At 37.5% G+C, this 24698-nt stretch overlaps 6 protein-coding genes across 6 annotated transcripts; 3 read left to right on the top strand and 3 right to left on the bottom strand.

Annotated features, from left to right (window-relative positions):
• Window positions 1-4688: 4688 nt before the first annotated feature.
• On the bottom strand, window positions 4689-5184 carry PHYBLDRAFT_119584 (hypothetical protein; the record flags this gene model as incomplete). The annotated part of the gene is made up of 2 exons (XM_018428692.1): window positions 4689-4815; window positions 4979-5184. Coding segments are annotated over 2 exons (333 nt in total), but the record flags the coding sequence as incomplete, so codon positions are not given.
• Window positions 5185-6407: 1223 nt separating this feature from the next.
• PHYBLDRAFT_24523 (hypothetical protein) lies at window positions 6408-6961 on the bottom strand (the record flags this gene model as incomplete). The annotated part of the gene is made up of 2 exons (XM_018439848.1): window positions 6408-6526; window positions 6604-6961. 2 exons carry the CDS (start codon window positions 6959-6961, stop codon window positions 6408-6410), a joined length of 477 nt encoding a protein of 158 aa, XP_018284122.1.
• Window positions 6962-10348: 3387 nt separating this feature from the next.
• Window positions 10349-11043, bottom strand: PHYBLDRAFT_175604 (hypothetical protein; the record flags this gene model as incomplete). The annotated part of the gene is made up of 3 exons (XM_018437525.1): window positions 10349-10549; window positions 10847-10931; window positions 11003-11043. 3 exons carry the CDS (start codon window positions 11041-11043, stop codon window positions 10349-10351), a joined length of 327 nt encoding a protein of 108 aa, XP_018284121.1.
• Window positions 11044-11810: 767 nt separating this feature from the next.
• PHYBLDRAFT_189420 (hypothetical protein) lies at window positions 11811-14973 on the top strand. The gene is made up of 15 exons (XM_018439659.1): window positions 11811-12001; window positions 12063-12070; window positions 12130-12201; window positions 12245-12294; window positions 12362-12731; window positions 12828-13054; window positions 13125-13292; window positions 13363-13581; window positions 13649-13655; window positions 13725-13802; window positions 13851-14024; window positions 14103-14195; window positions 14246-14323; window positions 14382-14510; window positions 14575-14973. The coding sequence occupies exons 1-15, from the start codon at window positions 11892-11894 to the stop codon at window positions 14889-14891; spliced, it is 2100 nt and encodes a 699-aa protein (XP_018284120.1). The 5' UTR covers window positions 11811-11891; the 3' UTR covers window positions 14892-14973.
• Window positions 14974-15079: 106 nt separating this feature from the next.
• On the top strand, window positions 15080-17218 carry PHYBLDRAFT_175602 (hypothetical protein; the record flags this gene model as incomplete). The annotated part of the gene is made up of 9 exons (XM_018437524.1): window positions 15080-15229; window positions 15320-15498; window positions 15581-15773; window positions 15910-16295; window positions 16372-16457; window positions 16496-16567; window positions 16646-16732; window positions 16793-17022; window positions 17102-17218. 9 exons carry the CDS (start codon window positions 15080-15082, stop codon window positions 17216-17218), a joined length of 1500 nt encoding a protein of 499 aa, XP_018284119.1.
• Window positions 17219-21661: 4443 nt separating this feature from the next.
• PHYBLDRAFT_160708 (hypothetical protein) lies at window positions 21662-22588 on the top strand. The gene is made up of 5 exons (XM_018434234.1): window positions 21662-21719; window positions 21781-21920; window positions 21989-22091; window positions 22168-22262; window positions 22339-22588. The coding sequence occupies exons 1-5, from the start codon at window positions 21713-21715 to the stop codon at window positions 22465-22467; spliced, it is 474 nt and encodes a 157-aa protein (XP_018284118.1). The 5' UTR covers window positions 21662-21712; the 3' UTR covers window positions 22468-22588.
• Window positions 22589-24698: the final 2110 nt, after the last annotated feature.

Below are 24698 nucleotides of genomic sequence, written 5' to 3'. Positions count from 1 at the left end.
TGTTCGTCAATGCTCTCGCCGCTTACACCGTCCTCATCGGTGTGGGTACACGATGTTGTGGTAGTGGTAACAGGGCTAGGAGTTCCTTCTCTCTCCTTTCCAGCAGAGCTGGTGGTTTCGTTACTCAAGTCAGAGTGCCCAGTTTTCTTCACAGAGAGTTTCTTTCCAGTCTTGTCAGCAGCTGGCTTCTCAACCTTGCGAGTTCTTGTTGTAGGCACACCTGTAGTAGAGCGCACAGATGACTTGACAGTAGTTGCACCATGTGCTGGGACGCGTGGTGCTTTTGTTGCAGCAGGTTCAGTGGCCGATGGGGCCTTCTGGAAACACAAATTACACAGTGAGTTATTATTACTATTATTATTATTATCGTTTTTGGAAGAAAGGAATAAAAAAAAGTGCATATACGTAATTGTATTTATATTTACCTTTGCTCCAGTAGCAGGAACACGGCGCACAACACGTTTAGGCGCATCAGTGGATGCCTTGACTTCTTTGTCAGCAGTCGAGACTCGAGTAGTACGAACAGTGGCAACAGGCTTTTTAGCAGCTGAAGCAGTAGCTGACTTTACTGTATCAATAGTGCTGCTGGGACTGGTGCGCTTGGTAGAGCCAGTGGAGGCAACTGAAGAAGCAGTTGGACTCTTTCTCACAATACGGGTGGCCTTGACAGGTGCCTTATTTGCCTCGGCTGCCTCGGCCGCTTGTTTACGAGCACTTGCGGCAGTAGGAGCTGTCAAACGAGACACAAGTGGCTTGGCAACGGGCTTCTTGGCCTTTTCATCCGCCTTTTCCTCTGTCTTGGTAACTGTCTTTTTGGCTAAACCGGCTACACGAGGAACACGAGCCGTTTTTGTGGCGGTAGTACCAGTGGCAGGCTTCTTACCATGTTCGGTATCTTCCGAAGCCTTTGCATGGTGTGCATCACCAACGACACGCTTGGTCACAGTTGCACGAGCAATTCCAGTAGGAGAGGTCTTGTTTCTCAAAGGAGTCTTACCGTGGGGCTTGTCTGCAGAGTCTTCCTTCTTTCCAGCAGAAGAATCATGGGAGGCAGTCAAGCCAGCAGGTCTGGTTTTGTGTACAGCAGTAGTCTTAACAGTAGTGCCATGGGTGCCATGATGAAGAGGAGAGCGGGAAGGAGACTTGGGCTTGATCTCCTTGTTACCATGAGCAACAACAGTCTTCTTCACTGTATGCTTGGGCACTGCGTCTCCATGTTCAGTGTGTTCTTTATGTTCGAGCTTGGTGGCAACTGCTTCCGTGTCTTGCTTCTTAATTTCATTCTCAGTTACTTCTGCCTCAATTTGAACTTCAGAAGTCTCGGCAATAGGTTCTTGATTGTCTTCGACAACTTCTTTGGTGACAGTAGCTTGAATCTGGACAGGCGTGTCATCTTCTTTTGCTTCAGACGTGGCTGCTTCCTTGACCTCAGATTCAATCTTCAAAGCTTCAATCTGGATTTCAGGTGTGACTTCGGCCTTGAGAACTTCTTCCTTGGTTTCTTCCTTGACCTCAGTCTCGGCAACCTTCTCCTCGACTTCAGCCTTGACGGCTTCATTCTTGACCTCAGACTTGATTACTTCATCCTCAGATTCAGCCTTGGTGTCTTCTTTAATTTCAGACTTGATTTCTTCCTTGGTTTCGGCCTTGGAATCCTCTTTGACCTCGGTCTTTGTCTCAGTCTTGGTGGTTTCAATATGAACCTCCGTCACCTCTTCAGCTTTGGAATCATTGGTCTTGCCTTCTTCCTTCTTTTCATCAGCCTTAATTACGTCAGCCTCAATCTGAACTTCTTCAGATTTGGAAGTATCAGACTTTGCCTCGGCCTTGATGTCAACGTCTTCAGACTTGGTTTCATCTTTAGCTTCGGCTTCAACCTTGTCATCCTCCTTGTTAGCTTCATCATCAACTGTTTCAGCACGTGTTTCAACCTTTGCCTCAACTTGCGAGTCAAAGGACTTGTTGATTGCAGCTAACTTGGTGCTCACGCTCTTATTCTTAGAAAGATCAATAGCCTCAAGGTTCTTCTTGGAGGGAACAGCAAAGGCATTCTGGTCAATTTTTTCTTTGAACATGTTGGCTCTTTGTTTCACAGATCCTCCAAGAGACACGCGTGGTTTGTGACTAACTTCAACCTTTGTTTGTGTAGTTTGGAACTCGTGAGCACCGGTGTGTTGATGGACTGGTGCGCGCTGGAAAATGCTGAGCTTTTCCGAGACAGGGGCATGAGTTGCAAGAGCAATGTTTTCAGTGACAACAACGGGAAGAGGAGTAGTGACAGTCTTGGGGAGAGATTCTTTAATAACATCTGGGACCTCAGTTACAGGTTCATTTCCAGTAGCAGAAATTGTCTCGGCAACATCAGTCTCGGCAACAGTAGTCTCTGCAACATTAGTCTCTGCAACAGAAACTTCTGCAGAAGTAGTCTCGGCAACACTAGTCTCGGCAACAATAGCATTGGAGCTGCTAGTCTCGGTTAGAGTACCATCGGCAACACTAATATCGGTTACAGCGGTCTCTTGCTCGGAAGTCGTTGTGAAATCAGCAGTGTCAACAGTTGCAGTTACAGTAGTAGTCGTGCTCGTAGTTGTAGCAGATGTAAGGATAGAGTCCTCAGTTACAGTAGTTTGCTCGACATTAGAATCAATAGAGGTAGTACTGTCACTTTCGTCAATCTTAGTTTCCTCGGTAACGAGTTTATCGTCTTTAGTAGTCTCAACTTCATGGGAAACAACAGCGGGTGAAGTGATATCAGACATAGGCTTTGGTGAAGAATCCATAACAGAAAGCTCATGAACTTCCTCTTCAGACTCGGTAACCACCTTTGTAGCATCTTCATGTTTGACAACCTCAATATCATTGTGTTCAACCTCGCACACAATTTCTTCTGTAATTCCGGTATCTTCCTTGAATGTCAGGGCATCTTTTTCAATTGATTGAATATCTTCATTTTCGGCATAAGTCTTTTCGACGGTAGCATGCGTATCTTCGACTAATACAACGTTTTTGCTGTGATCAATAATATCTTGAGCCTTGTTGAGGTTGACCTCAGAATCTTCTTTGGCGGACTGAGTCTCTTCAACTACAGAGTGAACTTCTGTATCGACTGTATCAGTTTCATCTTTAATGGCCTTAAGGTCCACCTCGACTGTCAGGGTATCTTCTTTAATAATCTGAGTTTCTTTCTTGTCGTCCTCCAAATCGATTTCAAATACCAAAGTTTCCTCCTTTATTGTTTTGTCTTCTTTTTTAATATCGTCTAGGTTGACTTCAGCAGCAGAAGTATCTTCCTTGGTAACAGATGTCTCTTCATTGGTATCTTTATGAGTAACATCAGCATCGGAGTTTTTCTCGACAGTATTAATGTCTACTTCGACCGTCAAGGTCTGGTCTTTGACAGCTCGGGTATCTTCTTTAATGCTCTTAAGATCAACCTCGATTGTTAAAGTCTCGTCTTCTACGACCTGAGTCGTTTCTTTTGTATCTTCAAGATCAAGCTCAACAGTTACAGTCTCGTCTTCTATAACCTGAGATGATTCTTCTGTATCTTCAAGATCAAGCTCGATTGACGAATAATCATTTTTAGTATCCTTGGCTTCATCAGAATACACCTCGACACTAGAAAGCTCTTCTTTGAGGGTGTTGGTATCTTTTTCGGTATCTTCAGAAACTAGCTCGACGGTATGTGTCTGTTCTTTGATATTCTGGGTCTTTTCCTCTGTAGTCTCAAGATTAAATTCGGCAGTCGAGACTTCTTCGGTAATAACCTGAATCTTTTCCTCATCTCCCTGAACTTCCTTTACAGAGGTCTGAAGTTCAACCTTGACGGGAAAAAATTCTTCGGTGACAATATGAGACTCCACCTTTGTTTGAACGTCGGCTGTCAAAGTCTCTTCAAGAGTGGCGCGAGTGTTTTCTTTGTTGGCCTGGGTCTTTTCTGTCTCAGTCTGGGCTTCTATCTGGATTGTAGAATCATCAGCTGCATTTACAAGAGTCTCTTCTATAACGGCCTGAACTTCTTTTTGCTCAGAATGGGCACCAATGGTTTCAGCAATCGATTTTTCCTCGACAGCATTGACTTCAGTCTGGGTGACGAATTTAACTGTTGAAATCTCTTTCTCAATGGTGTGATGATAATCATCATTTTTGATTATCTGGGTATCTTCTACTGCTGTTTGAATTTCTGTCTTGATTGGCAAAATTTCCTTGACCTTGGTCTGGGCACCTTCCTTGAGTTCCAAAATTTGTTCATCATTAATAGCAACATCTTTTTCGTCATTGTAAACGATTTCGCCTAAAGAAGCGTGGGTCTCTTTTTCTTCAACAGTAAAAGACTTATAGACCTTGGTCTCTGTCATCCCACTGATTGTCTCATCCTCCAGATCTAGCTCAAGCTCCTCAAGCTCCTCAAGCTCCTCAAGCTCCTCAAGCTCCTCAAGCTCCTCTGTTTCTTCATCTAATTCAACCTCGGTTTCTTGGGTGATTGTCTTGGTTGTCAGACTGATGTTTTCAGTATGCTCGACCTGTTTTGTTTCGGATTCGGATTCGAAGGAGAAAATGATGTCGATCTCGCGTTCAGCGCTAGTTAAACAGTCGCTGCCGTGGGCTGCATTATGTAGGCCATCTGTGCCAAAGAGTGCACGAATACTATAAATAGGTTGTTATGAACCACCAAATAGGACAAGAGCCTAAAAGCGCAGGACTTGCCAGTTAGGATCAATCTCGCTTGCTTTCTTGGAGTCTGTTGGGCCCATAAGCTCTCTCCAGGCTTGGACTGCATTTTCCTTCTCAAGCACCATGGCGTAAACAGGGCCACTAATAAGATATAGTTATGTATGAGTTGCTTCTGCATTTCAGAAATAAATAAAAGCACATTCTGCATGCACGCACGCATATATGCAGCAAGATGTGTATGTAAGCAAAGTCTACCGCCATCCCTCGTCAAGATTCTAAAAAAAAGGGTGAATCGTATGTTTACCTGCTCATAAGGTTAACTAAATCATTATAGAAAGGCTTGCTTTCATGCTCGCGATAGAATAGACGGGCCTGGTCTACAGAGAGGTGGATTTCACGTTCTTTGACGATCTTAAATCCAGCGTCAATAATCATGGAAATCATAGCCTCCTGTTTGCATGCAGTTACTGTCACGTCAGGCTTAATCAATGCCAGTGTCTGTTGGACAGCAACAGGCAAGTTGTGAGCCGATTCGACGTGGTCAGAGACCAGTTCAACCTTGTTAATAACTTGAACAGTAACCTCTTGTGCTGTAGACGATTCAACAAGCTCTTCAGGTAAGAGAGCATCGAACGCCTTGATAGTTCTAGTAGCAGATTCTTCTTCTTTTGACACCTCAACAGTGGTGTGGCTGCTTTGAGTATCCTTTGACTTGATACATTCATCCTCCGCTGTAGATTTAGGTTCCTCAATATATTTCTCGGAGGATGACTCGGACTCGGTCCGTGTGTCTTGCAAGGGACCATCGTCTTTGACGGCGACGGCTGGACACTCTTCCAGATCAAGCTTTGGAAGCTGGGGAGTGGTTTTTAGGGTATCCTCAGGAGTATCTACAAAGAAAACCGCGGTAATAAGACAATTGAACTCCTCTGGACCAATAACAATAAGTACCTGTATAAACCTGTGCTGAACCTTGCTCCTGATGATGAGGTGAGTAAGTGTGATTGAGATGACTAATAAAATTATTGGGGCTTACTTTGTTGTAAGCTTCTGGCTCGGTTTGTGTCATTAGGTGGGAATATGTTGCCTATATAAAATTAAGAGAAAAGGAGAAAGAAAGAATAGTAAAAAAAACAAGATTGATTAGACTGGCCAAACAGATTTTGCTAGACCACCCAAATGCAACAATAATAAAGTTTCGTTACTTTCGTGACGTATCACCCTACAGTGTGGCACCACGCGCTGCCATTTTCCAAGGCCAGCTTACCAGCCATCCTTTATACTTTTGTCTTGTGCAATAGAGCAAAATATTTGCCGTTTTATATACACATTATATAAGAAACCTGAAAAGTGTTTATAAGAGGCAATATATATCTACACCTTTAATAACCCAAAGATTCTTTAATAAGGTGGCTGTCCCAATTTTTATTTTTTAAATTTTATTGAAAAACTGATTGATCCTTATTCCTCGTGCCATTTATCTTAAAAACGGAACTATCCAATCAGTTGTCTCCATGTTTATATGTGGTTCGATCCAAGGTATACCAATGGTGACCATAGTATTATTGTTGCCTTTATCAGAACAATCATGGTAAATTGGCAGCTCTTCATTATTATTATTATTAGTATAATTGTTATTGCTATTGTTATTATTTTTATTCATTTATATATATATATATATGTATGTATGTATATTTATATCAAAGACAAACATATATTAAAAAAAGGGTAATCTATCGATTTTTCTGGTAAGGTCCAACGCGTTCGCGCTCTTTTTTGACACGAACATCCATATTACGATCCTTCCAATTACTCTTGCGTAGTTTTATAGGACGGTTTCCAACATATTTTCCTATAAGATATATATATATATATAAAAGTAAGAAATAAGTCGCCTACAGATACCTCTATATATCTTTATGCTCTTACCGTTCATTTCTCTCCACGCCTTTACAAACTCATTAGGATCCTTAAGACTGATAAATCCATAACCTCTGGATTTGCCAGTTCTCTTGTCCCGCACAATGCGAGTACGCTGCAGGCTCGAGTACTTTGAAAATGCTTTAAAAAGTAATTCTTCGGTAACTTCATTACCAAGATCGCCTGCAAAAAGTCTGTAGTCGTTGTCGTCCCAATCAGCTAAACTAGGATCTTCCCACACCTCGCCACCTGCTGCACGGACAAGTGACTTTTTTTTGCCTTTCTTTCGAGCCTCTTCGGCTACCGACGCAGGTGTAGAACTTGCAGGGCGAGGTCCTGTATATCCTGACGTTGATACAGGTAGCATAAATGCGCTTGAAGATGCGTTATTCGCCCCAGTTCCAGCAGAGGGTTGATAAGAAGAAGTGGGTTGATATGAGGAGACAGGTGCGTATTTTCCGACTGGATTAGAGGCTGTAGGTGTAGGATCACTTGCAGCAGCAGCATTAGGATCAACCGAGCCGTAATACTGGGAGTAGTAACTGGGATCGTAGTAGTATTGAGATGCATCGTAGTTGTAACCACTTGCATCAGCTCCCATAGCTGCATAACCATTTGTGCTGTAATCATAGCCTGAATAATATGCTTGGTTAGCATCGTAGTAGGCAGATCCATCGATTCCAGATCCATCTACTCCTCCAGAATTAGCAGCATTAGAGCTAGATTCTCCACTTGGCATTAAAGAAAGGTTTATGTGTAAAGCTTGAACAAAGGCAAGCCAGGCACTGGAGTCTTTCTTTTTACATGCAGATTATACTGTTTTGCGTAAGATTCTCCGCTTCTTAAAAATTGTTTTTCCTTTGCTAAAATAAGTCACGTGAATATATATTTACAGCTGTCAGTTTTGTTATTTATGCATTAAAATTTAGATGGTTTTCGGTTCATTATAGCGATTGTAGTACTGTTTGTGTATGTGTTTTTACTTAAGATTGAGACGAATTAAATGTAATTTTTAGACGTAGAGAAAAGAAGTTGAGATGAAGAATTTTCAGTCTCTTTATAGCCAGATAAATGTTCTTTTTGTAGTACTTTACCTCTAATAACCTGAATCCCAAATGGGAAAACCGTTTTCGATACGCTGATTACATTAGGGGGTTTCACCAGCTTTGGATGTTGACTGTTGGATATAGCGGTAGTTTAAGCACCAGCCAATAATAATAAGTATCGAAAAAAGACTGGTGAAACCCCCTAATGACCCTTGGTTGATATGTTTTCTCTCATATACGTCAAAATTCATATGTACAATACGCTTGATTAGAGTACCCATAAATATAGTGCCTATGCCCAATTTCCTCACAAGTAAGTTAGACTTCTATAATTTGGTATCAAGATAACTACTTTTATATAGATTAATTATGTTTTATTTTTGACTTTGCTTCTATATGAACTTCGCCATCAATCGTACATAAAGTACAAAATTTACAAAATTTCGGCTAAGTCACGACATCTAGAGTATCGAACTATTTTTTTAGATGCTTGGATGCTCGTTTTTCACTTTTTGAAGATTCGTCACAGCCAATCATTTTCCGAATTAAACTACCGCTATATCCAACAGTCAACATTCATAGCTGGTGAAACCCCCTATTGTAGGAATTGGCAGCATTTTTTAGAGCTCCGGGTGCGTAACAAAAAGTTTCCCATGAGTAACTTTTATAGCCAATAACATGCCAGATTTAAGTCTCTTAGTTTTACTTTTTGGCAGGTATGATTTATGAAATTTCAGCTTATTTTTGCATCTAATCCAATAAAATATTCGAAGTATAGAGAATCTATACATTTTTTTAGGTATATCTATTCTTCATAATTGGTTCAACAAATGCACGATGTTTTATATTGGAATTTTATGGTTTTTATTGATCAAAATAATGGAAGTTAAACATAAAGAAGTATGCAAAGAAGAAGTACTAATTTTTATGATATTTGGTAGCAGTTTAAGCTATAAATTTGATATATGATATACGTACATGTATTATTCTCTAAATACTATGGTATTGCTGAAGATATGCATATTGCTTAATTGATTCTTTTTATCAAAGAGTATACCCCTTTTCTGTGTTGATATTGCTACGTCTGATTCCTATTTTGAAAAATCAGAATACAGATTCCCTGTGATTAACTGGATCAATTATTTCTAATGAGCATATGGATAATCTTGACGACCAAACTGTACATTATAAAAATATCTTTTATCAACTTCACTGGCTTATATTTTATCAATACTAGCCTTGATAACTATTAAGCGCGTTTCTTTTAGACATCTTTAACATTTTAGGCCTTTTATCGCTAGGATACAACCAAGGTACCGCTGGTAAGCTATTAGATTTGGATGATTTTATTGTCTTTAATTCCTGTACTGGGTTGAAGAAGTTGGGAAAAGGATGTTTTGCATTGACTGCAAAAATATGGGGGCGTAAAAAGCGGGATATATATAAAAGAGAGAGAAATTGGTGCTTAATTAAAATTCAACTATAAGACACTTTAAACGCTGGAAACTTGCAACAATTCACTAAAATCGTCTTTTTTTTTTCTATAGGGTATTCTTTATTCTTATACTCCCTTTTCTAAGAACCCTATCTCTAAACACTGCCAAAGGGACCTTCTTATTGTCTTCAGTAAACTTTATGTTTCTCTCTTATTTCTTTCTATATCAATAAGAGTCAATATATTAGTGGCATATAGATGCATTTGCTTCGAATAAGATTTTTTTGTTCTTTTGGAAATTGACTTGATTGGGGTAGCTTGAAGAATCTTTGCTCAAAAATTTATTCCTTGCTTTCAATGGATACTTTCTTGAGCAAATCTCGAGAAATCTACAAAAACAGAATAAAAAGGCTCTGATATACAATACTTTTATCGAAGCTGTCCAGCCAGTGTGGACAGACTAAAAGTTCAAAAAAATGGCAAAAAAAGGCAAATGTCTTAATCAATTCTGAGTGGCCAATCTTCTTTTATTATCATTTGGGTTGAGAAGAAGAGCATGGTTTTGATGAAAACTGTGTGCTATAGGGTACAAGGTTTAGAAAAACTCGTATCAGAATATTATAACTTGATGACAGATACGGTATTATAAGCACATTTTTACCCAATATGTACTTTGACTAATTTTGAACATTTTTTGTAAAAAAAGGTGTGGACAGTCATAAATTAGTCTGATTGACTAAGTTAAGGATGAACTTGTTTTACCCTTTTTTTGCCCTTTCTTTCGAACCTTTAGTCTGTCCACACCAATTACATTAAAAACTGAAAAGGGAGAAAAATAATTAAAAAACGAAATGGACTACTTTATCAAATGACATGTCTGTACATGGAAACAGAGAAAATGCATCTTAAATGTAAATGTTGGCAATATTGTCGTATAGTGATCCCTTGATAATTCCAAGGCCAAAAATTATTGTGGAAGTGAAATTAACAAGAATCGTGGAAGTTTAGCCCTGTTTTTAGAAGGGGGTCCGCCAGAACCTTGAAATTATTGAAGAGTGAAATTAAAGGGGATTGAAATTATCGAGGGACGACTGTATTATAAGCTATTATTCTCAGATAACTTCCATATTGAGGCAATAGAGAAGCTGAGACAAGTTCAAGGGAGTAAATTTATTGTAATTGAAGGGTACGTTTTTGAGGTTCATGGTCAATCAAATCCAAGCCTCTAACTTCTTTGGACAAATATAGGTTCACCCAGTTAGGACTACAAAAATCAAAGAATAAGAAAGTACGACAATATTTCTTCACAGCGTTTGAGAATCGTTTGTCTATTTGAAGGAAATACAAGTTGTGTCATAGTACACCGAGAAGCAATGAATTGAGTATTACCCTCTTTTCCTTGAAAAGAGAAATGCATTAGGGCCAGAGATTGAGCACTTTGCTGGATATTGCTAAATATTCTCTGCCGGAACACCTTAAATTAGCGTGGATGGGAGTATAATTAGAAATAAGGCACCGAAAAGCGTTGGCTAATATTACAGTAAACTTGTCTATTGTTTTCAACTTATATGAGATAATAGGCTGTCGTGTGCAAGTCTATAGATGCACATAGAAAATGCTCAAAAATCAGAAAACTTGCCGAGCAATCAGTGATAAATCTTTCATTCAATTGCTCCTTTAGTAAGAAACAGTGAGTATAACGTTATTTATTCAGATCGATGCTGAAAAAAAAACTATATTAATTACTTCTTTTTCTTTTTGAAAAGCTTACCTTTTGATTCATCACTTCAAATAACCATAGTTTATATATGGTTTTTCGAATCATGCTCATGGAATTATATGATAATGCATTTCCACTTTATATAAGGGTTTATCAATTGTTATTTTTACAAAAAAAAAGAGCTTATTTTCTCTCAATAATCCCTACCCAAAGTATGCCGACAAGAATGTATCAGCAATTTTCTTCATTAATAAAAAGGATAAATCAATTCTCTGTTCTGTTTATGCGTAAGTAGTGATGTAGTTCAGAAAATCTTATTTTCAGACACTATATTAATTGTCCTGTGAATAAGTTTTTCTTTTTAAAATATTTTTGAATCTTTATACATTGAGCCGCACTTTTTATGACTGTAATATAAGTTATTAATATTCTTTACTTTTGTGTAGGGTAATTATACTGTGTTTTTTTGGACCCTTTGTTCTTTTTTAGTATGGACGAGAAATAGAGCCGTGCCGTACATTTGATGATACATAAAATTCTAATTAAATTTTGGCTTCAAAGAGAAACATGATGTGAAGTATTGAGGATGTTGAGCAATACTTTACACACTTTATACTCACCGTATTTTTCTCAGGTACTTTTTCTTTTTTTTTTTGAAAAGAAAAGAAAGAAGTTGATTCAATTGTGTTGTAAGAAGAATCAAAATGAAATCAGTTTATATGTATCTCCCTTGATGGTAAGATAACCATAATTAGTAAAGTTATAATGTATTATATCAGCTATAAAAACCCTTGAATATATCCATATATATACGTATATTCATTCAGATATTATATTGTATAAATCATTAAAATAACTATCGATTTAATTCCCTTTTATACCTGTTCGTGTTTGGCACCCATTCAAAGCTTTCGGCATGTTCTTCGTGACTGTCATCCTTGACGACCATGTCTTGGACAGTCTTCATCTCACCACTCTCATATCCTTAAACTCCGCAAAGTTCTCGCTTTTATTTCATCTTTTTTGTAGCTACGTTATCCTTTTATTGTGTATTAACCTTCTCGATTCCAACCGGAAACATTGTAATTAATTTTCAATGGTTCAATACCTCATCGCAGTGTGGGATTACACCGCAGAGGGCGAGTTTGAGCTTTCATTTAAACAAGGAGAAAGAATAAAGCTTCTTGAGAAACACAATGACGACTGGTAATGCTAGGACAATCTGCGTTCCTGCTACAGCGTGCTTATTTGCCAATACCTTTTTTAGGTGGGAAGGTACCGAGGCATTCTCCATTCCAGTCTGGGTTTCCTTACAATGAGCTCTTATTATTTAGGAGAACTGAATGATGAGATTGGATTTTTTCCTGCAAACAGAATTCGGCTAGAAACCGATCAAGACGTTAAACGTAAGAATCGAATTCCCAGGCCATTACTAATGTCCTTGTATAGAAAATTCTGGGCTGGTTAAAGACCAACCTTTGCGGGAAATATCACACGAGGTATTTATTCTTGCATGTAGACTAGCCCCTCATAAATACACTAATTAATCTTATTCAAAACTGACAGCAACAGACATCGCGTGGGGATGTTAGCTTGCCACGAGTTGTTAAATCAGTACACGAGAGTAAAATTACACACCTAAGCCCAGACTACTCATTAACTGGACAACGACCTCAAAGTTTTCCTTTCACAAACCTTGGAATATCTAGCCAACCTTTTGAAAAAGCAACACACTCTTTGGATACTCCGCCTGCATTGGAGTACCGATCGAGGGAGTCCTCTAATAAGGGCCGAGGAATTAGTTTCCATGGAAGTGCAAGTTTCGATCAAGAACCTCTTATTATATCTACCTCTGATGTAGCACCATCAAAAGAACAAGTACAGCAAACATCATACAATTCTGATACACTCCCAGAAGGATGGGAGCATGCTTATGGTGAGTTTGTGTATTTAAAAATAGGCATCAAAACAAAGAAGCAATAGCATGGAAATGTTTGAATATCTTTTATTTTTATTTTTATATAAAAAAAAGACAATGAGGGAACAATTTACTACTTTAATGAACATACCGGGGAGTCTCGCTGGGAAAGACCAGTGAATGTACAAAGTTCCTCTGGTAGTCGAGCCTTTGTCCCAGAAAAAGAAGAAAACGCACTAGCAAGCAAGCTTGACAATATGTTACTCTCACCAACCACCGGAGATGATTTTGGCATGGTGACCAACTTCCAAAAATTAAAACCTTCTGAATTAAAGCAACTGGTAAGCTAAAATTTATTAATAGACATGTGTATATCTCGAATGGAGATTTATATTCTTGTATGGGCACAAGGAATTGGATCAGTTGCACTCAGAATGGATCCGGCACCAAGGATTTGTCCAAATGAAAATGCGAGCTGAGAAGGAAGATGGTGGAAAACTAAGTTCCTGGAAGATGTACTATGCTGTTCTCTCCAATGGATTCTTGTTGTTATACAAAGATAGTTACTCAAAGGGAAAGGTAAATAGATCTCAAATATGGAATATTACAATTATTATCATTATTATTTTTGTAATCGTGGATGTCTTAGAAACCAGCAAAACCATTGGTGCCAGTAGGCGGATTTGATTTGGACTCTTGTCATATAGATCCAGCAAATAAACACGATACCCGAAGAAAGCATGTATTTACAATCACTACTGAGAAGAAAGTCAAGATATATATCCAAGCTTCCCATGAGAAAGAGTTTTCTACTTGGCTGGATACAATCATGCGAGATTTGATTACGAGGAGAGAAGGCCAAAAAGAGGTGACGGGCTTGTGTGCAACTTTTTTTTTCTTTAATTTAACCTATTTTTTTATTGACTAAAATATAGGAGTCTGGTAAGTTCTATAAGCGAAATATTTTTTATTTGGGCCTTTACTAAATAATCATTCACGAGAACACTATAGATATTATTCGATTGTTGAGAATGCTGACATCTGATTCGAACCAACTAAAGGTCAATCGAAAAATGGAAACAGGGAAAGGTATTATAGTGTAGAAATATTACAAGAAATAATCTGATGACAATAAAGCTCAAACAAAGTATACAGAAACAGATGAAAAAGATCGTAGGTATAGAATAAAAACAGATACAGATGATCATCGAGCAAGGCCGAAAAAGATAGGGCATTGGTTCTCAAAGAGTGGTAAGGAAGATGAAAAGCTTGAGGCACAACATGTTGTTGGTCAGACAGAGTCTCCTGCAGGTATGTATATATATATGTGTGTGTGTGTGTGAATTTTTCTTTGGTTAAGTAGCAAATATGTTAACTGTTTATCAATAGGCAACACTGTGTTTGGCGGCTTTCTTCATTTAGATGACAATGGAGAAATACCACGTATACTACGTCAGTGTATCAAAGAGGTGGAAGAAAGAGGTAGCACATTATATAAGAAATGTAACAATTTCTGACCCAAATATATGTAGGATTGGATTCTGTCGGAATTTATCGTATTTCAGGTCCTGCTTCTACCATTCAGAAGTATCGTGCTCAATTCAATCGTAGTAAGACTTAGATCTGTTCGTATATAGTGGAATGTTCATACTAACTAGCTCGACTTAGATGAAGAGGTTCACCTTGAAGAAGAGCACGATATTAATGTGGTAACCGGTTTATTGAAGTTGTACTTTCGTGAATTACGCAACCCACTTCTCACATATGAATATTATGACTGGTTTATTGATGCCGCACGTAAGTACACATTAATATACTACGTATTGAAAAAAAGGACTAACACGAAAATAATCCCACAAAGGAATACCCGATTACGATGAGCGTATGTTCCGGATAAAGTCTATCATACATGTCTTGCCGAAATCAAATTATGTTGTTATGGAGAGTTTGATGCGCCATCTAAACCTAGTTTCATTGCACAGTGAGGCCAATAAGATGGAGACTTCTACCCTCGCACTTATTTTCTCAGTTGGTCTTTTGAGGACAGCTGCCGAAGATCTCAGCAGTATTATGCAAACAGATCTTCAAAGTAAGATTATTGAGGCCGTGATTCAGCAAGTAGACTGGTTCTTTGATGCTGATGAACAAGAGGAAGATCTGGTCCAAGTAGAACCATAACATAAAGAATAAAAGTACAAAGATATAAACACATAGTTTAGTAAAGCAAACAACCAAATAAATGAACAAGAATATCATATTTATCATTAAAGGTGATGTGACGGTCTCATCCAAGCAAATCCGCATCCGTGTCCGCACTAACTTTTATAAACACATATACAAAGAGGGAGTTTCATCCGGAATTTGAAATGGGAGCAAACCCTTTTGTTCTACTTAACATGGGCAATAGTTTCAGTACCCATGAGCTAAAGACTCAGATTGCTCATGACCTTAAAATTGACGTGGCATTTCCATTCTTCCCCGCTGGCCGAAATCAGGGCTCAGCTGCCTGCTGTGTGGTAGGAACATCGAGATTGTTTCACGCTTTTGCCAGGCACCATTCGTATTGAAGACAGCGCATAACCAAATCCCTCATGGCCTTGCCCTAGGTTGATACAGAGTGGATTGAGAAGCTCTCCAGTAAAAAAGACGATGAAGAACTTGTGATTCTTAAGAGTCCGGCATATGCTCGTCATGCTCTTTCTCCCGATGGAAATCCTCAAAAGCAATTGCCTACTGTTAACATTTATGTGAACATGCTTCCCAAGGATCCCTCCAAGCGAAGCGAGTAAGTCATGAATTATTTCTAAAATATATAAATGGAGTATTTTTTCAATGCTGATAGCTGAAATTATTTCTATATTTATTAGCATCCAACTATATCAGTCCAACTCTAATCTAGAGAAAAAGGGCAAAGAGCAGTGTGGATGGCCACTGATAAATTACTTAAGATCGTTATTGGAAGGAAAGGATGCTGATCAAAGGATTGGAGGGTTGGTGGATTCATTTGAGGATTTCGAGTCAATTTTTGGCGAGTCTTTGAGCATTGAAAAAACGCATCAGGTAAATACAACATGAAATCAAAAAACCATCATGGGGAGCTACGTATGAGGAAATCTAACAATCGTGTATTGTCGTACTTCTGTTTTTGTATGCTTTTATATTGTGTAACTATTTGCCCTTTTTACTAAAAAAAAAGCAATTTGTGAATCGTATTCAGAAAATGCTCTGGCCGTGTAGTAGACGTTATAAGGTCATACCACGAGAGGAAGATGGAGCAGATCAACTGGCGTTGCAGGAAATGTCAGAAGATAGTTTAGTCGGAGCTCTTGGCGAACCATTGGAAGCCACCAAACCACTTTACAATGATCCAGCCAATTCAAATTTGCCAGATGTTTTTGCGATTATTGAATCCGAGAACGCATACTATTTTTTGGCTTCCTATCGAGGAACCACTCTACAAGACCTTATTACTTACAATCCAGGTGTGCTTAGCTCAAACTTCAAAAAAGGATTTGTTGTGTACCAATTGCTACGAGCAGTAGCCAGTCTTCATAGCCGAGGAATTCTTCATGGGAGGCAAGTGTTTTCTTTATAGCACATAAAGAAATATATCGTGAAGAAATAGGAATTTATATATTGCCTGTAATTCTATAAAAAGTTTAAGAGCTTCGAATATTTTGGTGGATGAAAATTTGTGGACACAGCTGGCAGGAATGGAGTGTGGTGCAAATCCTATGGATATAGGTAATAACAATCATTGTAAGCAGATATCTTTTCAGTAGGGTTACTCAAAACTGTCAAAATAGATATTGATAGTCTTGTCCATAACGCTCGGGAACCTACTTTAACAAAAGGTAAGTGGATTTATCTTTAGACCTTACGTACCAGAGAAACATAAAAATCATTATTTTTGTTGGTTTATATGATGATAGATGTAAAAGAAGAACCATTGGTTATAAAGTGGGTTCGAGGTGAAATATCCAATTACTCTTATATAATGGCCTTGAATCATCTTGCAGGTAAAGTATCTAATGTTTACTATCGCCTAAAATATCTATTAACTTTTAAGGATGATATAGGTCGAAAAGAAGGTGACCCAAACTTCCATCCCATCTTACCTTGGGTAGTTGACTTCACTGGCACTTCCGTAGAAGATGGATGGAGAGACTTTACAAAGACAAAATTTCGAATGAACAAAGGGGACGAACAGCTTGATTTTACATTCGATGGGCCAGTGCCACATCATATTACGGATATTCTTTCTGATATTACTTACTATGTTTACTTGGCACGTAGAACACCTATACCAGTAGGTTTCTTTTTTATTCTCACAAATTTAAACATGCGGTGATCCTGTTATATATCACTTACAGCTGTAAATTTAATAGGTATTGTGTCAATTTGTACGATCAAAGTATGAACCCAATGAGTATCCTTCTTCCATGCACCGTCTGTACGAGTGGACTCCAGATGAGTGTATCCCCGAATTTTATACTGGTACATAAAATATTACACTACCACTAGCCAAAATATAAAAAGCAGCTAGCTAACTTGATAGCGTACTCTGATGTATAGATCCTACTATTTTCAAGTCGATGCATTCCGATATGCCCGACCTTCAAATACCTTTGTAAGTTATTAATTATTAATTATCGGTAGATATTAATTTCTCAGCAACACAGGTGGGCTGATTCGCCTGAGGACTTTATCAAGAAACACGCAGAGGCACTCGAGAGTGATTATGTGTCTGCAAACCTTCACCACTGGATTGACTTGACCTTTGGAAATAATTTGACAGGTAATCACCATGGTATAAAGTATGCCTTATAACTAGGTATTAAAACCTTCATATCGATAGGCAAAGGGGCAGTAGAGGCAAAGAATGTTGCCCTTCCCTTACTTGCTGGTCAAAACAGTTTTATGAAGCATGGTATTATCCAACTTTTCAAATGCAAGCATCCGCAAAGAGGTTGTAACTGGCACAGTGCAAAAAGGTATTGTTGTATTATTTTACATAATGAGAAATTCTGATTTTTAATAACTTTCAATAGCTCTATGGACTCGCACAGAAACTGTGATTCTGGCCAAACTAGAAATCTCAGTCCTGCACCAGAAATTGCATATAGTGCTAGCGTACCCAGTCAACGTAGCTCTAAAATTCTACGCCATATATCTATATCCCCGCCTTACTCAAACATGCCAGACACACCATCCAACTTGAGTCTTGCTACGCGAGAGAGAGCACCCTCAGTTCACTCTACTACATCTTCGATAGACACCTCCACGTCTATAACAAACCGCAGTATATCAACAGACCCAAACAGTACCATCGGCCTCACATCTGCATTGCGTACTGAGCCCATACGTCTATCACCAGACATGCCCGATGATTTCTTTACAGAAAACCTCACTCATTATGAAGAAACTCTTGCTTTCTCAACAAGATATAACTTTATTAACGAAGCTGATGTCATACTTAACCCTGTCTTACCAGATCCTGGAAAAAGGTTTAGCATTGAACCTCGTGAACCTCATTATGTAGCAACAAACCCTTTCTCAATCGGGACGGCATATGATGTTTATTGTCTTGGAAAGTTGATACAAAGTGTTTTCACTGCTGGAAATACCAAGGTTCTTGATCTTGATGGTGAGCCGTCCCGAACGTTTGCTAGTGGTTATTTTGAAGTTGGGAACGGAGATGTATCTTATGATATTGCGCCTACTGGACGAGTGAATGTGAGTGATATGATACAATATCTGGGCCGTTTATACAAATTTGATTATTATAGGTGTCTTCAAATGTTACAAGTGTTATTTCTGCGTTAATGTCAGAAAACTGGAACGATAGACCAACAGCAAAGGCTGTATTATGTGCTTCATTTCCAGCCATGACCTTGCGTGACCCATCGTGCTCATTTCCATTTCCTGAGCATATTCCGGAAATGTATGAGTATCTTGCGGCGTTTTATCAAGCGTAAGTATATATATATATATATAAAGCATTACGGTATAAGTTGATTAATTCTATTCATATAATTGTACTTTTAGTGAATGGTCCAGAAGGCTTTATTTGGCAGATAAATGGATAGATCGCATTTGTGATTTGGAAGATGAAGTAATACAACAATTGTCAAAAAGGAACCAAAGTTTTACTAAGCAGTTTTCGTTTATTGACAAAATAACAGGCATTCCTTCTAATTCTACCTACATTTACACAACTCTTTACCTACAACGAAACCCGTATCGGTGCCATAAGTCTATTCCCTAAACTTGCTCAAAGACTTGGCCCAGAAAGGGCACGCCAGCATCTTCTCAAGCCTATTATATCTATGTTTGAGGTAGTGGTTATCATTAATGGTTAAATATTAATTAAGGTAGCTTTCTCAAACATGTACTGATATTTTTTATTACTGTCATTTCCTAGACACTACGACCAAAGATACCAAAAATTCTGTTTGACCAGCGAATTATCCAAGAGTTTGTCAAGCGACTTGGGATAGCTACGTTCTTACAGCAAATGTTACCATGTTACTTGGAAGCGTTAGCAATTAACGAAGATCTCACAAAATCTTATGTGGATGATGATGTTAGCGTTGCTACTACACCTGTCGATAATGTCACATCCCCTACTACAGCTGTTCCTGCATCTGTATCCGAGCTTGCTGGCGAAGCTTTAGTATACATTTGTAAGCTACTTGGGCCAGTACTGACTTCGAAGCATATAGTACGCCAGCTTGTTAAGATTGTTTTTAGAGACAATATAGTAAAGTCCGTATTGCTGGAAACAGTAGTACGGATATCGAGCAGCTTTGGAGAGACTTTCACATCTATCCAATATGCTTATTTGATTACTCTGATCGATTCCTACCAGCGTTCTGTTACAAATGCCAAAAACTGTAAAATTGTCTGTAGTATAATCTCACTTCTTGAACAGTTACTGCCGTACATGCAGAATGAGCCATTGGTAACCGAGCTCAAGTCTGGGTTTGTGACAATTCTATATAAGCTTTTGGAACCTTTACCACCGACACAAGAAAACAAAGATATCCCGGAGCAAACCATGCAGTTAAGACTGACTATTAGTATGAGGACAATTGACTACTTGCTCCAAATGGCCTACAAGATCCCTAAGCCAGAATGGGAAGTTATGGTAGGTTGCCATATACCACTGTTGATGAAGATGATAAGATTGTAACATATTAATACCTGGCAAAATAAAATATAGATGGTGCCTATGCTACAGAAATATTTTTCTGGATTTTCTACCAATATAATGAGTGAAGAAGAGCTCGACGGGGAGCTTCCTGACTCTCTTGATGCTCAAAAGAATTATCAGGCAAGTTGTTGTTTTTGTTGTTTTTTAAGAGAAAAAGCTTATATTAGACGATATTTATCTAAAGAATATGCTTGTATAATATTTAGATGATCTATGCTTATTCGCGGTTTTGCGTCATTGTTGGGAAAGAAATAATGCATCGATTAATTCCTACCAGGTTAGCTTTACTTTTAACTTTACTTCCCAATATATATATATATATTACAAAGGCGTTTATTCATATACTTATGTTTTAAAATTGCACCCCAGTGAAGCTATTGAGACAATGATGTTCAATCACTTTTCATCTGGAGAAGCAGTCCCTTTGGAAGTTGTTTCTCTGGAAGAAAAGTCTGTGGTTGCTACCGCGTCTCCTGAGCCTCAACAGAAAAACAGCAGCAAGATTATGGCCTGGATGATGCCCAATAAGAAAAAGAATGGAAATCAAGATAAAGATAACAAGAGTGCTGTTGAAGATCCAGTGGATACAACGGAAACTGAAATGCTCGTAGATTCTTCAAAGTTGTATCAGTACTCAACTAAAGATTTGCATCAGTATGCAACTCTTTCGGGAATCAAGATGGAAAAGGCATCAAGTACCCCAAGTAAGTCCAAGCAGACTATGGATCGGCTCGAACGAACCTTGTCTGTTTCACCAACTTCTGGTTGTGATTGGTCACAACGAATGCCTACAGTAGCTTCCAAGGTTATTGAAAAAGAAGTGTAAGTAAAAACAAACACCCTTTCAAAGGATTTGTTTCATAATATATTCTGAATACAGTAAGACCAAAGTACCTACCAGTGTGCTACCATGGAAAACTAAATGGAAGCCATCCCCAGAGGATAAAAAGTAAGTTGAATTTACACACCTATGAAGAGTGCATCTCTTAAAACTTCTTTTATAGAAACTGGAACCGTTTTTTATCTACAAACTCTGGTATGCTACATCATAGTAGATAAATACTTTGGTATACTGATACTATGTGTGTTTTAGAGGAAATGTCAAAAACAATGCAGTTTTCCTTCAACGACTTAAAATTAAGAGGGTTTGCAGGTATGTTATTCAAACTATATCTATCAGAAAAATATACTCACTTGTTTATACTCAGGTCACACGGCTGCCATTCGAACCATTACTGTAAACGAGCCCTCCAAGGTGTTTGCATCCGGATCTCGGGACCGTACAGTAAAACTTTGGTCTTTAAATGCGCACGAAGGCATTGAAAATTGGGAAACAGATCCTTTCTCCGAGAGTTTGATTACTTATAGTGGTCACCGCAGAGGGGCTGTAAACGATGTTCACTTTTTGTCTGGAGGAAGTAGCAATGGTCTAGGAGATACTGTTGCCAGTTGCGACGGCCATATTCATGTAAGACTAGATTTACACATACAGCGGCCACTAATAACTATCAATTGTTTTTTTACTTTCTTTAGCTTTGGGATCCAGAAACTGGAAAAGCAATCCATCAATTCAGTACTAGCCGTTCTTCCATTGTATCCGTAAAGCCAATTTTTCATTCTAGGAATCTTGTAGGAGGAACAATGGAAGGGAACATTACGTAAGTATATCTGTTTAAAATGAACAAAAAAAAGTTACTTATACAGATAAAAACAACCACTTAACAATAGCTTCTTTGATGTCCATAATCAAACATCATTACACACATGGAAATCGAGCTCGAACATGACTGGTAATATGAATTTCAGCTTTATGTATACTTTTTGGTGTTTTAAATGATATGTTTTAAATAGGAACTATACGGACCATTGCTGTCAACAAAGCGGAGACCTTGATTGCTGTTGCCTATTCGACTGGGGCAATCTCCTTATTAGAATCAAGGACAGGAACCTTGATTGCTAGTTGGAAGGGCGGTGATACAGAAATTACCATGGTAAGCATAGAGATATTTTAATTGAATTATGTTTATTAATTACTTTTGCTGATTGTATTTGTACACAGATCAAATTTTATACAGACGAACTTCTTGTTTCTTGTGCGCCTGCGGATCATATAATCTGCTGTTGGAACGTTAGTCGTTTAGCGCTTGTAAAAACGATTCCTGGTATGTAACCCTGTGGAAAATGAAGGTTGAGTTCTGACTTTATGTCTATTATTATTATTATTATTATTATATATAGCACCACAAGATGTTGCCTCGCTTGATATTTTCAAGGACGAAATTCTCACGATTAACGCTAATAACTCGGTATCATTTATACCCATAAATGATGATGTAAGCAAACTATACTATATTTATAATGAAGAAGGGAAAATATTTCAATACTAAAATACCAAACATGGGTATACAGTTTCAATCGTATTCATCTGCATTCAAGTCCTCGATTATAAAGTCACAAGTGAGCTCATTTGCAATTGTACCGACTGATCAATTGTTACTATTCGGCTGTACAGAAGGAGAAATATTTCTTTACGCATAGTAAAATACTAGCATATGCGATGATTTGATCTTGAATTATATGTATAAATAATTAAACTAATATTATTGTACCTTGCTTATAACAAATAAAAGATATATACTATATATCTTTGAATATTTTCCAAATACCTAAGGATCGCACAAGTATAAATAGTATTCTCGTTAATCTATACATGAATTTATTTTGTCTTTTAAATGTCTTCAGTATAAATATGCTTGTCTTCAAAGTTAAAGTGTGATAATGTACTTTCTGCAGTTTGACTTTGTTAACGTCGAAACGACTTGAATAACTGTAGTAAATAAAGCTCAAAATCTGCCATACAAAAATAAAAATATTAATGATTATAAAGTCAGTCAAATATAAGGCTCACCGAGACGACAAGATCTATATATAAATATGACAGATATTTAATAATATTGCCCTGTAAAAAAGGATAACGAAAAAATCGAAACTGGTCTGATATCTTTGATAAATATGATAATTATTCTCAAATGTTTCATATATTCTATTGAGATTTGATGTTATTATTTTTTGAGTTACTGAAATAAGCACACTTGGGAAAAACCAGTTACGATGTAATTTTTTTTATCTCGTCAATTACTTTATATTGAATCAATACAGTATTTGTTCTGCTTAATATTTAATACCATTTTTTTCATTCTGTAAAAGTATTGATGGTTGTGCCAAGTCATTACACAACCTCGGAAAATAGATAAAAAGCTTAATTTTTGAACGCCTTGTTGGTAATTCAGATATAATTTTATGTGCCACATACTATGTTTTGTAAATCATTATCCAAGAACACAACATTGAGAATAAGATAAAGTATTTTAAGGTTAACACAAAAAAGCAGGTCGATTTGCAACAAAATCTTCAAGGTACTTGTTTCGACTTATTTTAAGTACCAGATTAATCATATTCAAACCATTTGCTGTATTACAGAAGCATTTGACACGATCATAAAAAGAGTTGGTAGATTAATTGACAGACTTCTTTTTTTAGTAGATTCCGGCTTAAAATATTACTTAATAATATTTTGATCTGGTGCTATTTCACCGTAAATTTTGGCTCTTTCAAATAATTCATATATATATATTTAACCAATATTTTCTTGGCAACTATAGTTTTCCAAAGAACATGTTGAGAAGACTGAATAAATATGAGTAAAAATTATAACGTATATGTTTTCGGCGGTTATCTAAATTATATTTTCGTTTACAAATATATCGAAATACAGTAAAAGGCCTTTGCATTTAACTATACCGTTGGATTTCTATTACTATTCTAATTACTGTAAATACACGATTTGTTACTTTTTTTTAAGCCTTTGAACTCTACAGATTAGATATCTTGAGCACAAGTCTTTAATATATCTAAAAAGGTGAAATAATACATCTGAAATTTAATTATGATTCGTCCAGAAATATATAACTGTACAAATTCAAAGTAGAAACACTGTTAAATTAAATTGAGCATTATAGACTTGGTATGAATTATCATTTCTACGGTGTCAGACAAGTGGTAGTTTTATACCTATAAGTATGTCAGAAACATTGTAGAATTATGGGAATCCTATGATTCAAGTGAAAGCTGGGTAAAGGTTGTTGGGAAAAGACCGCCGTGGGAAATGGTTGTGTTACCGGCTTTCTGGTTTGTGCGATTTCAATTTTTTGTTCAGAACATGGGCCGTGTGCAGTCAAATAGAAGGTGGAGTTTGTGTGATGGATGTTTAACAATGAAGCTGATAGGTAATTTCGTATCGTGGAACAGATTGCCACTCCGTACCTGAGTGATAACCAAATCATTATTAGAGACTAGATTATTTATGGGATAAAACAAATATTAATACCCGTGCAACACTGATTAAGTCAGCAACGAGGGAGTCGTGGACATAGGCATCAATATAATATAAGTTCAAATAAATGATGCTGTATAATTTCAAACTATTAATCAGTGTATTTGGTGTTGAGTCCAACGCCCGAATAGTAGAGGTTATGTACTTAAAACTAGCGCAAGGCACTCTGAAAACAATTGACTAGGAAAGGTCGAGGACTGACTTAATTAAAGGTCGGTAGAAGGAGTTATTTATATATATATACCAGCGATAATAATAACTCCAACAAGTGGAAGGAAAGGGGGATAAAAGGAACAGATAGTTTATCGTAGATCTTCTCGGAAGGAAGCTCCTTAAATACAGCCTCTTCAATACTATTCCAATGAGAGAAAATATA

Source organism: Phycomyces blakesleeanus (genome assembly GCF_001638985.1).
Source record: "Phycomyces blakesleeanus NRRL 1555(-) unplaced genomic scaffold PHYBLscaffold_39, whole genome shotgun sequence".
In the NCBI taxonomy this organism is placed as follows: domain Eukaryota; kingdom Fungi; phylum Mucoromycota; class Mucoromycetes; order Mucorales; family Phycomycetaceae; genus Phycomyces; species Phycomyces blakesleeanus.
Note: the sequence above shows the minus strand (reverse complement) of the source record. Positions and strands in the feature narration are given on the sequence as shown.

What these genes read in the sequence shown, in the direction of transcription:
- PHYBLDRAFT_160708 (XM_018434234.1), top strand. An exon ending in GTGATACAGAAATTACCATG is followed by an intron (nt 21,921 to 21,988) that starts GTAAGCATAGAG and finishes ATTTGTACACAG; the next exon opens with ATCAAATTTTATACAGACGA. An exon ending in TTATACCCATAAATGATGAT is followed by an intron (nt 22,263 to 22,338) that starts GTAAGCAAACTA and finishes ATGGGTATACAG; the next exon opens with TTTCAATCGTATTCATCTGC.
- PHYBLDRAFT_189420 (XM_018439659.1), top strand. Translation starts at nt 11,892, where the DNA reads ATGGTTCAATACCTCATCGCAGTGTGGGATTACACCGCAGAGGGCGAG. An exon ending in TGCGGGAAATATCACACGAG is followed by an intron (nt 12,295 to 12,361) that starts GTATTTATTCTT and finishes CAAAACTGACAG; the next exon opens with CAACAGACATCGCGTGGGGA. An exon ending in AAAAATGGAAACAGGGAAAG is followed by an intron (nt 13,803 to 13,850) that starts GTATTATAGTGT and finishes ATGACAATAAAG; the next exon opens with CTCAAACAAAGTATACAGAA.